The sequence below is a fragment of the Natator depressus genome, chromosome 5, assembly GCF_965152275.1.
Source record: "Natator depressus isolate rNatDep1 chromosome 5, rNatDep2.hap1, whole genome shotgun sequence".
Lineage (NCBI taxonomy): Eukaryota > Metazoa > Chordata > Testudines > Cheloniidae > Natator > Natator depressus.
Window position 1 is genome coordinate 101,855,646 of NC_134238.1, and position 18,759 is coordinate 101,874,404.

Consider the following 18,759-nt stretch of genomic DNA (forward strand, 5'->3'; position numbering starts at 1 on the left):
AATAGACCTTGATAGACGTCAATCCACATCTGAGCTTTCCTGGCTATGTGGCTTGGCCTGTAAAGTTCTGAGTCATGCATGGACATGTGACTTGCCCATGTGACTCCAAAACTCCATTTTGTAGCTGTAATTCTGCACAGGTGGAGGGAGGGGTTTAGAGCCACAAGGAGACACTATATAAAGCCTTGGGAAACCCCCTCCATTTTGTCTTCAATTGGCTCAAGAGATATCCTCTCCACCCCAAAGGATCTCTGAAAGAAACTGGAACAAAGGACAGTAACCACAGGGTGTGTGAGTGATTGCTGGACCCAGACTAGGAGACTAGTCTGTAAAAGGAAGCTCACTAGAACACCTCTGAGGGTGAGGTTTTATCTGTATTCAGTTTTCCTACTGGATTAGGCATAGACTTGCGTGTTTTCTTTGGTAATTTACTTTGTTCTGTCTGTTATCAGTTGGAATCACTTAAATCCTACTTTTTGTATTTAATAAAATCACTTTTTACTTATTAAGCCATAATATGTATTGGGGGGGGGGGGGAGAACAGCTGTGCCTATCTCTCTATCAGTGTTATAGAGGATGAACAATTTATGAGTTTACCCTGTATAAGCTTTATACAGGGTAAAACTGATTGATTTGGGGTTTGGACCACATTGGGAGTTAGGTATCTAAGTGTGAGGGACAAGAACATTTCTTAAGTTGCTTTCAGTTAAGCCTGCAGTTTGTGGGACATGGTTCAGACCGAGGTCTGTGTTTGTAGCCAGCAAGCATGTCTGGCACAACCAGGCACGGTTTTGGAGTCCCAAACTGGCAGGGAAGGCAGGGGCAGTAGTAGTCGTGGCATATCCGTTGGCAGCCCCAAGGGGGTTTCTGTGATCGAACCTGTCACAGTTGGGTTTTTTAAAAACAATTTTCTATAAAATAGCTAAAGGTCAGATTTTGAAAAAATACTAGGTGTCTAAAATGCAGACAGGTGCCTAGTGGGATTATTCCACTAGGTGCCTAAATACCTTTGAAAATCTGGCTCTACATCTCTAAACCCAGTTTTACAACTTTTATTCTTCTTAATTCAAGCAAGCTGTCAATGGGGTCTTACAAAGCTCCTACAACACGGAGCTGATAATCCACAGAATCAGGAAGATGGGGAAAACTGAACACAAGGAGACTAAAAAAAAAAATGGTCAGAGGTTATTACATGTGTATATGCACAATTGAAAACAAAATATAAATTTGTTGCTAATGTAACAAGAACACAAAATATCAATTTTAATAAAGTAAAATAAACTACTTTAAATAAACACATTCTATTAAAAATGTTCACATCCATTGGTTCTTCAAGGGTTTCTTTTCAGATTGGGTCCACACTGGTAAACATGCCACTCAGAGAGAAGAAAAAAAAAAAAATACATTTCTTGCCTGCTCATTTCTTTTCTTCCTCATGGCTTATCTGTGAATACATTCTAAGTGGGAAGTGACAAAAAAAATCACTAAAAGGAATGGTAGTATTGTATGAATAACCTTAGAAAACAAAAGACACATCACAGTCTGGTGTACTCATCTCCCAAAAGATGCATTCAAAGACACTTGTAAACGCAATTTGTAACATTCTTCAAAATCACAAATGGAAAACCAAGCTGCTACTTTATATATTTCTTTCACTGAAGGAAAGGTTCTTACTGCCCAAAATAAGACTGAGTACATTAATGCCTGATTGAGTAGGATTATCCATAGATTATTATACTTCTGACATACATCTGATCCATCCTGTGATAACAGATTTTGACAATTTCATTCCTTTTACACCTTTAATAAAATGAAATAATCAGTAACAATGGCTAGCTGAATCCCTCTTGAGTAGACCCTGAGCATTCTTCAGGCATCCAGTTTTATACCATGAATGTTCCTTATTAGCATACTTAACATTGCATGGGGGGAAAGGGATGGCGAACTAATTTTCTGTGATCTGAAAAAGACTGATTAATCTTTTGGTAAAAATATCAATGATCTTTAATGTTATTAAATTGTTCTTAATGTAAGCAGAGTCAGAATGAGCTCTACCCTGACTTCTGGGGGTGAGCTGTGGAAAAGGACTTCAGAGGCTAACCTCATTTCCATGGGCACACCCACCCTGCCTAGCATGATGGGACTGCTTGCCCAAATGGTCACTTTGGCTGCTGTGGGATCCACGATCTCTTTGTTATTAGGGAAACAGAAGTAAAGTGGTGTTATCCTGGTTATGTGAATCAAGGACAGTAGAACTGTACTTGGCATTTTATGAGGGATTTACCCTCAACTAAGTAGCACTCGCTAGGCAAGGGACATGGGTTCCAAAACCCAGTGAATTGAGAGAGGCTGCGAATAGATATGTGTACCTGGTAGTATGGGCCCCAAACAGCACTTTGACCCCTCCTCTCTCCAGGGTCTAACAACAAAGCTAATTTTGACTCCATTAGGATAATCTTGTTACATGCTGCAGAGCTGAAATCACTAACTCCTAGGTCTAAGCCTTACACCTACTCTGGGCTAGTAGTTCTGAGTGTGCCATCACTGAGGTTCCCCTACTAATAGTGAAATCATTAAGAGCTGAAAGCTGTGTTAAGTGGAAGGGGGGGCTGAAGACATTTTGGTGAGCAGTGAGAGGAATGGCTAGCAGGACAGCTGGCGGAGAGGCATGGCTGGTGGTGAAGACTGCAGCAGAACCCCACAGAGAGGCATGGCAATCAGCCAGTGACCCAAGCAGTGGAGCATGTAAGATGCCCCCATACCTCCCCCCCACTTTCACCCAGGCTGGGGGATACATGCTGCAGATGAACTTCTGAACTCTAGGGGCTGCACTGACCAAGGACAGAAACTGTGGGAGGGGTGCCTTTTAGGTTGCTGGACTTCCCTGAGGGGAAAATGCCACTTGTTGGATCATATTAAAGAAGTTCTGTATTAAAATCACAAATGAGTTTGATTCCCCATAGTTTAAATTCCAGGGTATCACTAATTAAGAGGTCTCTTGGTCTCTTATTTTTACTGTTTCTCTCCCTCTCTGTGTGAAACTTGCAAGCTGCTAATTGTGTTAGTACATCCTAAAACAGAGTCTGTTCTCAAAGCAATACTTTGTAACAACTACTCACACAGAGAGAGACTCAAAGCAATACTTTGTAACAACAGAAACAGCACCCAGAGACTCCCCGCCCTTTTGTTGTATTTATCTCGCTTTGTTAACAATTGTGATTAAAATAGAGATAGAGGATGTATGTGGATGGATGCTTGGTGTGGATAATAACTGAATGATCAGGGAGGTGCCAGCCTAAGAATCCAGTGTCCATCGGCTGAAGAAGGCGTCAAGTGGAAACAACCAGAGGACCCCCGGAGGGCAGACTGGAATCCACCCAACAGCCTCAAGGATGGGAGAACCAAAGAATAAGATAACATCTGGCAGCACGGAGCCATCAGGAATGTGCCATCTGCTGACTGATTCAGCAACAGCATGATGAAGCAATTCCCATAGACTGGCATAGGAAGAAATTCCTATAAAAATGGACTCTAGAAAGTGAGAACTTTGGGGTCTGATTCTGCAAACCAACTTCCAGGAGCATCAGATGAGCATCTGACAAGGCCCTGCTCCCTCCTCATGTCCAGGCCACCTGGGCAGTGGCTTGGCATGAACAACTCTAAGGCTGGTAACTATGATAACAACCTTGCAGAACTTGTGTGTGTATGAATGTGTGAATAAATATGAAATTGGATGGAATGTTATAGCTATAACTGCTTACTATGCTTCTTTCTGTATTCACAAATGTGGCATTTTGCCTTTTCCTCTTTAATAAGATCCTGCTTTTTATTTTATTGGTACAACACACTGCCAAACTTACTTGAGAGCGGATCTTTTGCTCATGGTTTGCGTTATGAATCCTGTTTGTGGTATTTCCCCAGATAATGCCACAGTTTCCCTCCTCTTTAAAAGGCTTTTGCTACACTCAGACTCATTGCTTGCAAGAGGGGAAGTACTGCCTCTTAGAGGCACCCAGGGGGGTGGTACATAAGCGTCCCAGGTCACTGGGTAGGGGCTCGAGACGGTTTTGCATTGTGTTATTGAAAAGGAATCCCTAGATACTGAACCCAGCCCTTGCTGCTGCCAACTCTGACTGGCAGAAGGGTTACATTAAGATGAATTTTTAGCTTTAAACAAAGTATTTCCCATCTAGCACTTTTTCTTGATGTGATTGCTGTTTACATGGATAAGTAGCAGATGTGGCAATATCCTGGGAAAACCCTACTGAATTAAGTTTTAGTATCTTTGGAGTCCATCCTATTAAGTGCAAAGATTATATATTATTGTGGATATGGATTATCAAAAAACTATACTGAATGAGGCAGATCAGAATGGGCTTCTGGAGGATAATACATGTGAAGTAGATTTCCTGGGAAATACCTAGAGGGAGTTGAATGCAAATTCCTTCCACCCCATCTTCAGTTAATCAAAAACCCAAAGTTTTTGATACTACACCCTGAAGAACGAACCATTTTCTGCTGGTTACCTGTTCCTGAAGGTTGAAAACAAAGGTCCAAGCTGCATGAACAAACAGGATGATCTGCTTGTTCTGAGCTAAAGCTGTTATTAACTAGTAACCACAGAAAAACTCCATGGTTTGAAGGACTGACTCCTACGAGAGCCCCTACTGGAGCTGGGGAAGGGTAGAATCGCTGGTAAGGTTATTAGCATGCATGCAGGTTTTATTTTTTTTAGTATTTTTTTTCTGTAGTGCTTTCATCTTAAGAGTTAGGTTGACATAAGGCAGCTCACATTGACCTAACTCTGTAAGCGTCTACACTAAAATGTAGCTCCAACTGATAAAACTCACCCACTACATTTACTTAACTCCTCCTCCGCAAGAGGCGAAGTGCATAGGTTGATGTGGTTAGGTTGACTCAATGTCAGTGCAGACACTGAGTTGCTTAAATAGACTGTTGCTTCAGAAACCGTTCCACGAATGCCCTACACTGACAGTTAAATCAATCCAAGCACTCCTGGTGAGGCACTGCTGAGACAAGGAGCGTACTGTGGACATGCAGAAGCAATTTAATTACTCCAGTGGCTGTAGGTTGATGTAACTTAGGTCAACTTAATTTTGTAGTGTAGACTTGCCCTCAGATATTTAAGGCCCGAAACTGGTGTTTATAAACAAAACACCCCCATCAACCTTAACTACCCAAGAAGTTAGAGTCAGAGAATAGCCACTTGACACAGCATACTCTACTCCCAAGGAGGCAGAAATGGGGACTAAGCAACCACAGAAGTTAATGTGGTTTGATGTTTGAAGCTTCATTAGTTTCTCCTAATGGTGGTCCCCACTAAAATGTCATATGCAATAGATGTGAGCCAATTCCAGCATAGATAACCTTACTGGTCATGCTGCCATTGAGGGATCTGGAGAAGAGAATTGGGAACTATGCAGAGGCATCATGAAGGTACATGAGCCAAGATCCTGCAGTTCTCCGGCCTAGTTCCTTTCCAGTCTACTGTTTTCACATTTGGAGCAGAATGATAGCGCAGAAATAGGCTCCCTAAGAAGACTTCAGATTTAATAAGTATGTTCTCCCTTTCCACTATTTTCTTTTAATGGATACTATGACCTTGAACTACTACACATTATGACAAACGAAAAGGAGAACAAGCGATATGCCCTATCAACATACAGTCCTTTTAAGAATGATCCTCAAACATAGTTCACAGAGCCCCAGAACAGAAAAAGAATTCTGTGGGATAAGTTAGGGATTGATAGGAGACAGTCCATAAGTGGACCTCTTTCAAAATACGCCACAGAATGAAATATTTATTGAATACATTAAAACATCCTATACAGAACATATAAATGGACATACACACACCATACACAGAGAATAAAAAAAGGTGATTATATGCTATTGGTATCAGGATGAATATAACTTCTCAAAATGTATTTAATTAAGAAACAACATACTCTTCCATTATAAGGAATGTGTTGTTCTAGACTAAAAAATTATATGTAGTATTTTATTTCAACAAACATGGATTAAGAATGTTTCAAGTTACTTGTTTTCAGTACTTCAGTCATGACTGCTTATAGTGACTGCTTATAGTCATACAAAAAAAAATGCTCATGGGGAAGTATGGTAAATCAGGATTCAGCAAACAAGGAATATGTCCATAGACTACTACATTCTGGCTTTCAAATGCTATTACAAATTTTCTGATATTAAAATATAAGAAGTTTTAAAATGATCTACACCATTACGGTGTTTGGGCCATTTTCCAATAACAAAAGTGAATCAAGACTAACTAGAGTTTTGCGGATACCTTCTAATGGTAAAAGCACATGTAATTCATGGCACAGTCGCAGTAAAAAAAAAAAAAAAACAATTTCACACTATGGTCACAGTAACCTTGTGGACCCTGCTGTCACACATTAACAGTTTGTTAGTTCACTTTGATCTCGTTCTCTTTGAAATGGGACTAGATCAAGGTGAACTAATCAACTGTTAATGCACAGCAGCTGATCAAGGCAAACTTATGACCTGTTGTTGTGCAGCAGCAGGGTCTACATGAACAGTTTGTTAGTAAGCACTGACCATCTGCTGCACATGAACTGTATGTTAGTTTACTTGGATCTGGCCCTTTTTCACTGAGAACTAGACTGATACAAAACTAACAAATTGCTAATGTGTAGCCACAGGGTCCATATAAATGGCAAAATGGTTCCATGACAGTGGTGACCTTTTAGAGTCAAGTCCAAATATATGGCAAAATTCATGGGTTCTGTGACAGTGGCAATCACCATGATGTAATTGCATTCTTAACTATATTGTAGTCCAGGGTTCAAAAGTGAACTCTGTATCACAAAACAATAGGTGATGTATTTGGTGTTCCAGAAGAGAAACATTTGAGAAATGGAAAGGCAAGACTACAAAAAAATTAACTTTTTCCTTTTACCTCTTTTCTTCTTTTGCTCTCTGTTGTTCTTCTTGTCTCAGAACCTGAACCATTATGGACTCAAAAATGCCTGTTGCCAAGCCTGCTAAACTGCGAGGTGTGGAACGACGCCTTGTTGAAGTGCATGCTGTTCCTTTCTCATCTTCCAACCCATAGTACCCTTTGGATGTTACTGCTATTGTTGTCTTCTCTCTCAAGTGCCTTGCAAGAAAAAATAGATCAATGCACAATAATTTTTCCTGACCAGCAGTAATCCACTACCTACACCTCTAAAATGTACAACTGGGTTAGGTCAGAAAAAACTGATATTGTTAGAGTGTCATTACGATCCTCAACTGAACTGCCAAATTCTTCAGAGATCAAACAACCACTCCTTTACAAAATATTAAACTTACATGCCAAAACCTACACTATTAAAAATGGTGAATAGCTATCTCCTAAATAAATAATAATTAAATTTTCAAAATTAATTTCTACATTATATATTTTGTAAACATCTAGACACAAATATTATATACTTGAGCTCAGATAAGGCTGTTTTCAGAACATACAAAAGCATTCTGAAACAAAAGATTTGTTGCAAACTCCACATGACAGATTGCCAAAATTTCAAATTTTAGATTACAAAATTGGGAATATTACAGTTTGAAATATTTACAAAATGAAATAGCTGAAAACAAAAGAATAATCTTTTCTTGTTTTGGATCTCTCTCTTACACTGTGTTAGGAAACTCAAATGAAGTCATGAAGTTTAATGATAAAAAACAAACACTTTTCACAACATTGTATTTTTATTCAATTAGTCATCATCTTAGATTGTCAAAAAAATCAAGAAAAATTACACACGCTTCCTGGGTTACAAAAGGTAAGAACCCAAACCACCACCAATTTCCCAGACTGGACCTAACAAAATAGAGAATGTCTTTCTCTACTACAAATGAATAGAGAAAATATATACACAAGATATTAGAATTGTTAAAGACTGAAGAGTTAGAGGTTGTTTTGTAATGAGTATTAACAGCAAAACAGAGAAAACAAGCTACAAGTTAATAAGACTAGGCAATTATATTTTGTAAGCTAAGATGTAAATAATAGTAATTCAGGTTGTAAAATTTTATGAAGGCAAAAAATACAGATATTGGCTGCCAACATATTTGAGGACCTTTATTATTATTAATTTAATATATTCCCTAACTTACTCGTGCAGAAGTTTTGAGCACAAAGAATGCACAAAAGGGAGCTATTGTCAACAACAACAAAAATCAAACTTCTCACATTCAGGTTCATAGGGTGTGCAAAAGCCACAATGCCATTCCAACATCACTCATCACACTCAGGATGAACAGGAGAGCAAGAAGCAAAATATAGGTATTTATATAACACCCATGTTAAAGCAATGTCTCCCCACTATCCCGGCCCGAACATGAAGCAATTAAAAGTGTAATCCTGGGAAGTGTCAAGAACGGAACATTCCCACCTGTACTTCTACACTACATTTACTTGTTCCTCTTCACTGTGAGCATAATAAAAAGATCCATATATTGGTCATTTATAGACAATACTGCAATTTACTCGGAGGATGTTGTTAAGGCCCACCTGCAAACAAACTGGATTAGCATGCAGCAGGCAACAACAGGGTAGCGCTGGCTGATGCAATCACCATCACACAATGCTTCATAGTCTGCATTGGTTCCCAAATGCATTTCAGGTCCATTTCATGCCCTTGATTCTCATTTTAAATGCCCTAATTTTACTTTTTAGATTGCAATCTCTTTTTTAGGATGTAAGCTCTGCAGGGCAGGGAACTTGTCTTCCTATAGGTCTGTACAAAACCTAGTACATTGTAGGCCAGTGGTCACCAACTGGTTGATTGTGATCAACTGGTCGATCCTGGATGATCTCCAAGCAGGGCTGCCGCTGAGACAGGCTCCCTGCCTGCCCCCGCCCCACACCGCTCCTGGAAGTGGCCACTGCGGCCCTAGGGGTCGTCCTCCACATGCTGCTCCTGCTTGTAAGCACTGCCCCCGCAGCTCCCATTGGCTAGGAATGGGGAGCCGTGGCCAATGGGAGCTGCGAGGGCAGTGCTTGCAGAGAGGGGAATTGCATGGAGCCATGCGCCACCCGCCCCCTCCCCTACAGGGGAGCATTGGCCCTTTCTGGGAGGGGCATGGGGCCAAGGTAAGCAGGGAGCCTGCCTTAGTGGCAGCCACACTGCGCTGCCAACCGGGAGCCAAGGGAGGTAAATGCTGCCAGGTAGGAGGCCACACCCCAACCCCGTGCCCTGAGCCCCCTCCCGGAGCCAGCATCCTGAACCCCCACTTGTACCCTGAACTGCCTTCTGCACCCCAAGCTCCAGCCCTGAGCCCCCTCCCAGAGCCAGCACCCCAAACCAGCCCTGAGCCACCTCCTGGAGCCAACACCCATACCCCCTCCTTCACCCCAACACACTGCCTCAGCCCTGACCCCCCTCCCAGAGCCAGCACCCTGTACTCCCTCCTGCACCCGAACACTCTGCCCCAGCCCAGAGCGGCCTCCTGCACCCAAACTCCCTCCCAGAGCTTGCACCCCTCACCCCCTCCTGCACCCCAATCCCCTGCCCCAGAGCCACATCCCGCACTGTGAACCCCTTAGCCCCAGCCCAGAGCCCACACCCCCCTCCTGAACCCCAACCCCCTACCCCAGCCTGGTGAAAGCGAGTGACGGTGGGAGAGAGCGAGTGAGGGAGAGAGACAGGGAGGAGCGAGTGGGGCGAGACTTTGGGGGAAGGGGCGGGGTAGATCCTCAGTTGCCCTTAAATTCAAAAAGTGATCGTGGGCTTAAAAAGGTTGGAGACCACTGTTCTAGGCACTGCTGTAACAAAAATAATTTATCAGAATGGTTGCCACTTGCTCTGCAACTCCCACCCCACTTGTTATCCTCAGTGGTAATCCTTTGGCTGCTGGAATCCAAATCTGAGCTCGGGAAATTTGGGACAAGACTATCCTTGGTGAAGAGCCCACGATTATGAAATACATATATACAGGAGACAAAGCTGAGTCCAATTCTAACCATATTCAGAGTAGTCCCCCAAATTACTCAACACAAAAGGAATGAACCACCAACCCAATGAAGTGGCATAAAAAGAGAAGAAAGATTAGCTCTACTTACTACAGGGTAAACATTGTGAGCAACAAAGGAATCATCGGCATTTGCTAATTTGCTCCCTACCCCAACCTTGCCAGAACTCCTGTAGTTTCACCACACAATGTACCATGAGAAAAACCATGTACATTTTGTGGCATAAAAAACAGGTATCATTCTTTAACAATAAATGGTAAAACGAAGGCTGTGCTGCACCATGGGATGTCTATCCAGAATACTGAGTGGTTAATTCTAACAAGCAGAGCTGCATGGACATAATGATTAGCAAGGAAAGTACCTTAATCTGGAATAACACAGTGGTGTGAACACACTTCAATTCAATGGAGTTAAATAGCTTCACTTACAGCAAACAAATTAATTGGATATAACATCCTCATATAGATGTGGCCTAAGAGCTTGTCTACGTGAGAAGCTATGATGACTTAATCAAAACTGAAGTTAAGCTAAAGCACATTAGTTTCAAAACTTTAGTTACTTCATCTTAACTTTCTGGAGTGTTCCCGTGTACACTAACTCTAATTATAGTCTGATCTAGAGTGGTGAAAGGAAGGAACAGAATTAGGTAGCAACTAGGCTGCCTGGCAATGAGATGAGTGCACAGGTGATTAACACAAGGTAATCTCTGATACTCCACCTTGCACAGGTGCTAGAATGCTTAGCAGAAAAGCAATCCAGCACCTACCATTTGTATATATTTCACAGTACCAGAAGAAAGAACTAGTTATTAGATTTTTAACATCTTTAAATGCAGAGATGTGTGTATAATTTGAGTTGGGGATTGGATTAATGCCCACTGCCCTTATAAAAAGATTGTTCTTTAATCAAAAGTCATGCTTTCATACCCAAAGAATATTTTTATAACACATTGTGTGTTTAGGTTAAAAAACCTTTACTGCACGAGATCTTCACCACCTGTTTATCTGTATATTCACATGCCAGACAACTAGTAGGCAGCCTTCATTTTACCATTTATTGCTAAAGAATGATACCTGCTTTTTATGCCACAAATCTCAACAAAAATCCTTGTTAGTGTGATGGTACTGACAAGTTTTTTCCTCCTTGGTTGCAAATCTTATGAAAATTTTCATATTAAAGCAATATGAATTTTCTTCTTTTACCTTCTTTTGTGTTCCATTCAAATATCTTTTGCAGCTGTGCTGTTTTCTAATATTTTATGACCAGTTTCTTCTCACTTTTACCTGATTTTTTGGGGACAGGGGGCTTTTGTGTTGATTTTAAATGTTCTGTATTTCATCAAGTTCAGCTGAAGCTTTAAAATTATACACATTTTCATCAGCCCCTAACTCTTAAGGATATTAAACAGTATGGTACCTCATTTAGCCAGTTACTGAGTGATTGCCAGTATTCACTTATGTTCAGAAACAGAATTCAAGGTCAACAAATTCACTGCGTCAGTTTGTTTAGATCTAAAAGATATGCTGAAAACCACTTTCTATAGAGAATTTGATTCTAAAATGCAACCTTATATACCAAAGGTTCCCAAAACATTTTTTGCTGAACCACTCTTCCAAGATTAGTGTTCCATGAGTACCCGCTTGTTTATAAGAAACAGATGGCCAAGGGGTCACCGATAGTCACGGGGGCTGGTATGTTGTGCCCCACACTTAGAAAGCTTCTGTTACAGAGTCACCTCATTTCTTCACAGATATGAACTAATTTTTCTCTTTTTAGATGTCCCATATCTGACTGGAAAAGCCTTCTAACTGCAGAGAGCTAGACACAGTGCACCCCAAAACCAGTCTCCTGTGTTGTCTAAGGGGAGCTGCTTCAGATAATCACAAGCAACTAAGCCCCAATCCCACTAATGGCATTGGTGCAACCAAGTTCCCAAGCCAAGGCCTGAAATACACCAGTTAAAAAGCAAAAAGATTTCTGGAGTAAATCATTGTCCCTGTAGTTGACCACCTTCCTACAAGCATTTCTTTCTACATGCTATTTTATCAATCCCAAGCTGACTACAAAAATCCTGTACATATCCCTGCAGTTCAGTCCTGAAATATTTAATACAAAGATTCAACTTAGTGTCTGTTATACCTGTGCTACTTTTAAAGAGTACAATACGTTAGAAGTTGGCATCTTTCACCACCCAGACAAAACATCTGACTATATTGGTGAGAACACCCTCCATGGGCTTTTTTATTACTTCATCTTCTTGTAAACCTCAGGTCCTATTCTCACACCATTCTCGTGTACACACCACTCAGGCTAGATGTAGTAATCTAAAGGCATTCTTCAATTCCTGTTCTAGAGATGCTCACAGTCCATTGCAGCAGGTGAGAAATCCAGGACTCAGCACGAGAAAAGTTTCTATATAGCTCTTTTAGAGTCTTCTGCTATTTTCTGCTATATTTGCCATTTTGGATTAACTGGGTTCCTATTTTTTCATCAGCAGTTTAGAATATGAATTTAACTAGATGTTGCAGCTATACTTTTATAACAATTATAGAATTAGGTCCCTCTGAAAAATTACTAACGTCCAAGTCTTCACTTATTACCCAGATTCAGCTTTCTTGAGGTTCAGTCATCATCATAACGACTCAGATGGCCTAATTTGAAGCTAATGTGATTACTCTTAGTACTAACACTACCTGTTTTTTCAAAATAGAGAAGTATAACATCCCTCATGATAAAACTCATTTGTTATCATTCCATTATTGTGACACTCTGTACCTCAAATTAGCATCCTGGAATGCCCATACTCACAGTGTCATATAACTAATATATGTTTTGTACAATGCATGCCTTGTGAGGTATCATTTTAAAAGTCTTGATCTGTTGAATCTTAATATCCTGTTGAATTGTATGTACTATCATTGTATGTTAAGTTATGAAGTATTGCTGTTTGTATTACTGAAATACTTTGAGGTTGGGAGATGCCCACAGCTGGCCCTTCATAGGGACAAAGGAGCAACCATCACTGGCCAGACTGGGGTTAATGGCCCATCACGAAGAATCCACGATCCCAGAGACTTCTCAGAGAGCACACATATGCAATGGGGACTCCCCCAGGTCAGGGCAAGGATCTTTCTAGCAGCTGGAAGGAAGTATAAAAGAGATACAATGACATCACTTAGCCTCTTCCCTCCCCCCACCCCAAATCTCAACACCTGAAAGATCGTCTAGAAGACAAAGACTCTGAAATAGGAAGATTGGTCCCAGGCTGGAAGGGAGTTCAGTATGAGTATTGAGAAGTGTAAACTGCCTGTAACTTCTACCAGGGTGAGAGATTGTTTGATTCAAATTTTGCTTAATCTGTTGAAGTTAAAATTTAGACTGAATTTCTAAGATAACCAACTTTGATCTCTATGCCTGCTACTTATAATCACTTAAAATCAGTCTTTCTGTAGTTAATAAATCTGTTTTATATTTTACCTAAAACAGTGTGGTTTTGGCTGAAGTGCTTGGGGAATCTCAGCTCAGATTACAAAGGCTGGGGCAGGTCCACTTTCCTCTGAAGAAGTGGCAATCTTATTAATGAGCTTGCACTGTCCATGGGAGTCTTGAGCAGTGTAAGATGGTATATTTCTGGGGTGCAAGGCTGAGGTGATTGGCTGGTGCCTCTTTCTGTATGATTCATAAGTGTTTCAAGGAGCATTCATACAATTTAGCTAGGTGTGTGGCTCCAGATGCTAATGGCTGAGTGATTACAGTGCTTGGAGGGGTGTTTCTTCTTGTCACTGGCATAGCTTTGTGAGAGACAAGCCAGGCTAGAAAGCTAAGGAGGCACAGTGGTCCCACAGTTCCAGATTGTACCCTGGGAATCCCTGTCACAATTATAAAGCCATTTGTAAAGGTATAACTGTGTAATCTGATTTGGTTAACGAGCCAAGCTTTGAAGGCCATACACTCAACTGGATGGCATTTCTCTGTTTGTCTATCCACTATCAATGCCACATCTGATCAGTTTTAGGCATCAGTGGCCAGAACCCTGGAAAAAATCAGAAAACTGCAAGAGTGAAAATGAGGATTCATCTCTGCAATTGCCTATAGATCAAACAAATGGTTGATGGCACTAATGCCTTCCAGCACAACAATACCTATATTTCATCTATGCCCAGCATCCCAATACAGTTTAACCTTGAATGACGTATCTCCTAGACAAATAATAATGATAGGGGAAGGTGGGATGTGACCGTGTACTCAGCCTCTTTGCATGGGAAAACATGGGGCCCTGAAATAGCAGGAAGAGGGAATGGGAGTCATACAGAACCCCTGGTGAAGAGAAACTGGGGACTCTTGTATGGGGTGAGGGGAGAATAGGGAGCACAAGAAGCCTCATGAATGGGAACCTATACAGAGACATTGCCATGAGGGAATGGGAGGTGCACAGAGTTCCAGGCATAAGGGAAAAGATGAGGGGAAAGTTCCTGAAAGAGGCCAATGGGAGGATGGCACACAGGGACCTTTTGTGTTACAACAGAGGGATGCAAGAAGTCCCTGATGTCCAGTGAACTCAGCCTGCAGAAGGTACAAAGTATGTTACACCCAAGTAATGATTTATTTACAAACCATTATTATTCTAAACCATCAATAAATCTGAAGCTAGTCCACACACACAGTCACCAGGAGCTATCCACTTGCACCTATCTGAACTAATACTTATATTGCAGGAGACACCCATAGATGTTCCCACTAAGGACTGATTCATCTTTCACTGTCTGACCTGCCCACCAGTTTCAGATACAGATTAAGAAGTCTAGCCTAAACTCTACTTTTGCTGATAAAGAAACTTCTGAGAATGTGAAATGAAGAGGACGAAAAATTATTATTAAATCAAATCACTTTCTTCAGTTGTCTTGACTAAAGAAAGATGCTACTAGGGATATATATGCCTATCAATATTAAAAAGAAATCTGCTAAGGATCTATATGGTTATCGATATCATTGTGTCTGTTTCTCCTCCTTAGATTAGGGACTTCGGAGTAGGTACTGAATCTTCCTCTGCTTTTGTGGCACCAACCACAAAATTTATGGACCAAATGAAGTGAGGCAGGAGCGGCGGAAGCACCCTGAAAGTGGGGGGACCAGAGGCACCCGAATGGTGGCCCCGCCCTCACACCACCTCTTCCCCCCTCTCCCCCCCGAAGACCCTACCTCTCCACCCCATCCCCATCGCTTGCCCTTACATCCAGTAAGAAGTGCGGGGGCTATGGCACCATCCATTCCAGCACCCCTGAAGTGAGGTCTAATGCAAAGTTTTTATTTTGGTTCTATTCTTTGGCCCAGATCCACAAAGGGACTTAGGTATTGCAGCACCTAACTTTTAGGTGCCTAGAAAAAAATCCATGGAACAACAATGGGAGCCACAAAACCTGATTTAGTTGCACCCTAGTCTCCCTATAAAATGCATAAGGAAAGACAGGCACCTAAGAATGAGATCACAAAAGTCAACATGCTAGGCAGAGTGTGCCTAAACTAGCCAACAGGAGACGCCACGGAGAGGGCACTCAATCTCTTCTGTTGAAGATGTTCCACTGCGTATAAATACTTAAGAGTCACTGGGACAGAGAAAGAGTGAGAATGACTCTAACCCGGTGAAAAGGGCTTCCACCCAGAAGGTAGGAGACACAGGCTCCATTCCCCCTGCTCCAATTACTATCTAAAGTAGAACAGCTTCAACAGGAAAGACCGAGGGGGATTCACATCAGACTATCCTACTGTCCAGTGGCTGAGGCACTCTCCTGAGAGGTGGCAGATCCCTGTTCCAACCCTTTCTCCATCACAGTCCCATCAGGAACTGAACCGGGTCTCTCACATTGAGGTGAGAGCTCTAATCACTGGGATAAAAGATATGAAGTGAGCACCACCACTTCTCCCACCCCCAATTTTGGCTCCACCCCAAGGCGCCCTCCTGCTTGCCACTTCACCCTTGACCCCAGCCCAGGAAAGCAGATCCTCTTCCAGGAAGACTTGCGCTGGGGGGCCCGCAGGTGCTGGAGCCGTGCTGCCTGGCGCTCACGCCACCCAGCACTGGTCTACGGAACCTGGCTCTCCAGGGCTCGGGCCCTGGAGCCCGGAAGGGCTGGAGGCTCTGCGGCTGTCCACCCTGTGCTTCGGGGAGCTGGGGGCACTGGGACTGGGAGCACTGGGACCGCAGCGCCCAGGGTTGGGGGTGCTTGGGCCACCCAGCAGTGGGGCCATGACACCCTGGGGCTGCAACACCCTGGGGTTGGGACCTGGTGGCAGCACCTGGCACTCAGGGGTTAGGGGCACTCAAGTGGGGCAGGCAAGGGCTGGGGCAGCATGGCTAGGGAAGCAAGGCCGGCGGGCACAAGGAGCAGGGAGGGGTTCGGGGTTCTGGTGGGAGCAGAAGGAGCAGGGAGGGTGGAGAGGCCTTGGGCTGAAGGGGCGGGCCCAGCCTCCCCCAAAGTTTTCGCACGCACCACCCATGGAATTTTTATAGCAGGAATGTAGGCACTGAGTGAATTTAGGTGCCTATCACATTAGACAGCAGCCAGGCAGGGATTTTGTAGATCGTAGTAGTGCCTAACATTGAAGGTTTATGGATCTTTAGCGATATCTGTAAGTAAAATAATGTTAGAATGCTTATCACTGCATCCTAAGTGCCAAACAAAATTAAAAGATGCATCATCTACCTCTAGCAGCAAAGCTCTCCTTTCACAAGGAGTTTCTCCAGTGGCTGTGCACTCTTTCTTGGTTCTACTAGTATCAAATATCCAAGAGGAAGTACCTTGAAGGCAATACTAAAATAAACAAATACATTTTTTAGCTGTCATTAAAGGTGAGAGGCTTGGGCTTAACCCCTCCTTCAGAAACAAGTTTCCTAAGCACAAAGCGTTGAGCCCTAGTGTGCATTTGGTTTTCATTACCTATTTGGGTCACAAAAACAAACAATTTAAGGAAAGTGAGGCAGAAAGTGACTTTTCCCAGGAGTTAGTCCTCAAACCCTGTAAGGCTCCAACACAGGAGTGTACCCCATACCCACATAATTGGCACCTGTTAGAATCTCTTTGGTGTCTCAGGAAGACAGACAAATGTTTGCTATACTTACCGGGACAGCAACGCCAGCTTCTGTTCTAGCATCATCTCCAGCTTCTGGGCCTGTTTGGAGAGCCAGTGATCCACTCCGTGCAACCGGTAACACGTCTCAAGCATTAGTCGAAAATCGGCGACGAAATCCGTGATCGCAGTGTACTGCCCACTGGAAAATCTCTCTTCCATCTTCAGCAGCCACATCCCGGCCGCTTGCTGTGGAAAGGAGTCGCTGCCGCTGCTACCTGCCAGGGAGGCCGTTCCTCCTTCCTCCGCGACCGCTGCCTGGGGCTTCAGAAAAGGAGCCGTCAGTGGCCGGTGCTTCTCCAGCAAAAAATCACACAGGATCCGGTAACCCTGCTGGAGCTCCGGGCTCAGGTTCTGCTGCCAGCGGTAGCGAGGGCTGTTGTCCCCCGCATTCTCCTCCTCTGGCTGCTGCTCGTTCTCCTCTGGCGGGCCGCCGACTGGAGCTGCAGCCTCTGAAGCATCCCCGGCGGCCGGAGACTCCATGTCCCCCTCCGGCCGCGCCAGGCTCATGCACCCCACACGCGCTGGGCCCGGGTTCCGCTGCTACCCACCGGCGACCGAGCCTAGGAGCGGGCTCCTCAGCATCAGCCAGAGCCCCCTCAGGCCAGTCACTCAGCGGCCGGGCGGGAAGGCAGGCTCACCTGTGCACAGACACACCGCTCAGTCCGGCCCTATGCCTTGGGGGCCCGTCCGCCCTCGGTGCCAGCCGGAGGGAAGGTGCTGCCTGCTTCCGGCTGTCTCCCATTCACAGTTCACCGAGAAGTTGCCGCGGTCTGTACCCGCACCAGCCTCCCTCCCTGCCGGGGTCTCCGCCCGCCCTAGTAAGCGCCGGGGCAGTCGCTTTTGCTCTTTGTGCCTGGTTCCGTCGCCCGCCAAAGGGTCCGTGGCCTCCCCTCTCCCGGGTAACACGGCGGCTATGGCACATATCCGGGCATGTCTTCTGCCCGTATCGGCCTCCCTCCGTCGCGGCTCTGTCTTCCCCCAGCCAGCTACGCGGGAAGGGGAAACCGCCCCCGCCAGCGGCCGCTCGGGTCTGGCCGGGCTGACCCTACCTTGGCCCGGCGAGAGAGCCGAGCCGGCCCAGCTCTCCCCTGGGCCCGGCGGAGGCTGCTGCCCCGCTCCCAGGCTGTGTCACCTCCCACGGGAGCTGGGGAAGCGGCCGCTCTCCGTGCCCGGCTCAGACTCCGCAGCCAAGCCCGGCCGGGGCCCCCTCTCCTCAGCCGCGAGTCGCACGGCGCCTCGGCCAGGCTGCGGGGCCTGGGTGCGCGGCGGCCGGAGCGGAGCCCTGTCTCCGCCTGCAGCTGCCTGTGGGACCCGTGTCTGCGCTCTGGGAGCTGCTCACGGAGCGGCGGGGACCGGCCGGGCGTCCTGTCCCCCTCCCCTCTACCCGCGGAAGGACATGGCTGCGGGCGGCGAGGCGGCGGCTGGCGCCGGCAGCGCTGTCAGTTAATGGCCGCGGAGGGCATCGGCTCGGCCCCCCGGGCAGGTTGGGAAGGGGCGAGAGAAAGAGAGGAGCCCCTCCAACACGCATGCGTAATGGCAGCGGCGGCCGCGAAATAGTGCGCTGGTTGTTTTGGACGCCAGCTGACATGCCGTCATTAGACAGCGACTTATTGTGG

The 18,759-nt window shown here is 44.6% G+C and overlaps 1 protein-coding gene across 1 annotated transcript in view; it reads right to left on the reverse strand.

Annotated features, from left to right (window-relative positions):
- Positions 1-18,418, reverse strand: part of BRD10 (bromodomain containing 10) — a 108,181-nt gene extending 89,763 nt beyond the window's left edge. The window contains exons 1-2 of the mRNA XM_074953329.1: positions 17,133-18,418; positions 6,959-7,159 (exon numbers count right to left, since the gene is read on the reverse strand). Of these exons, the coding sequence (XP_074809430.1) occupies positions 6,959-7,159; positions 17,133-17,650 (719 nt within the window). The 5' untranslated portion in view covers positions 17,651-18,418. The remainder of the gene's footprint in view (positions 1-6,958; positions 7,160-17,132) is intronic.
- Positions 18,419-18,759: the final 341 nt, after the last annotated feature.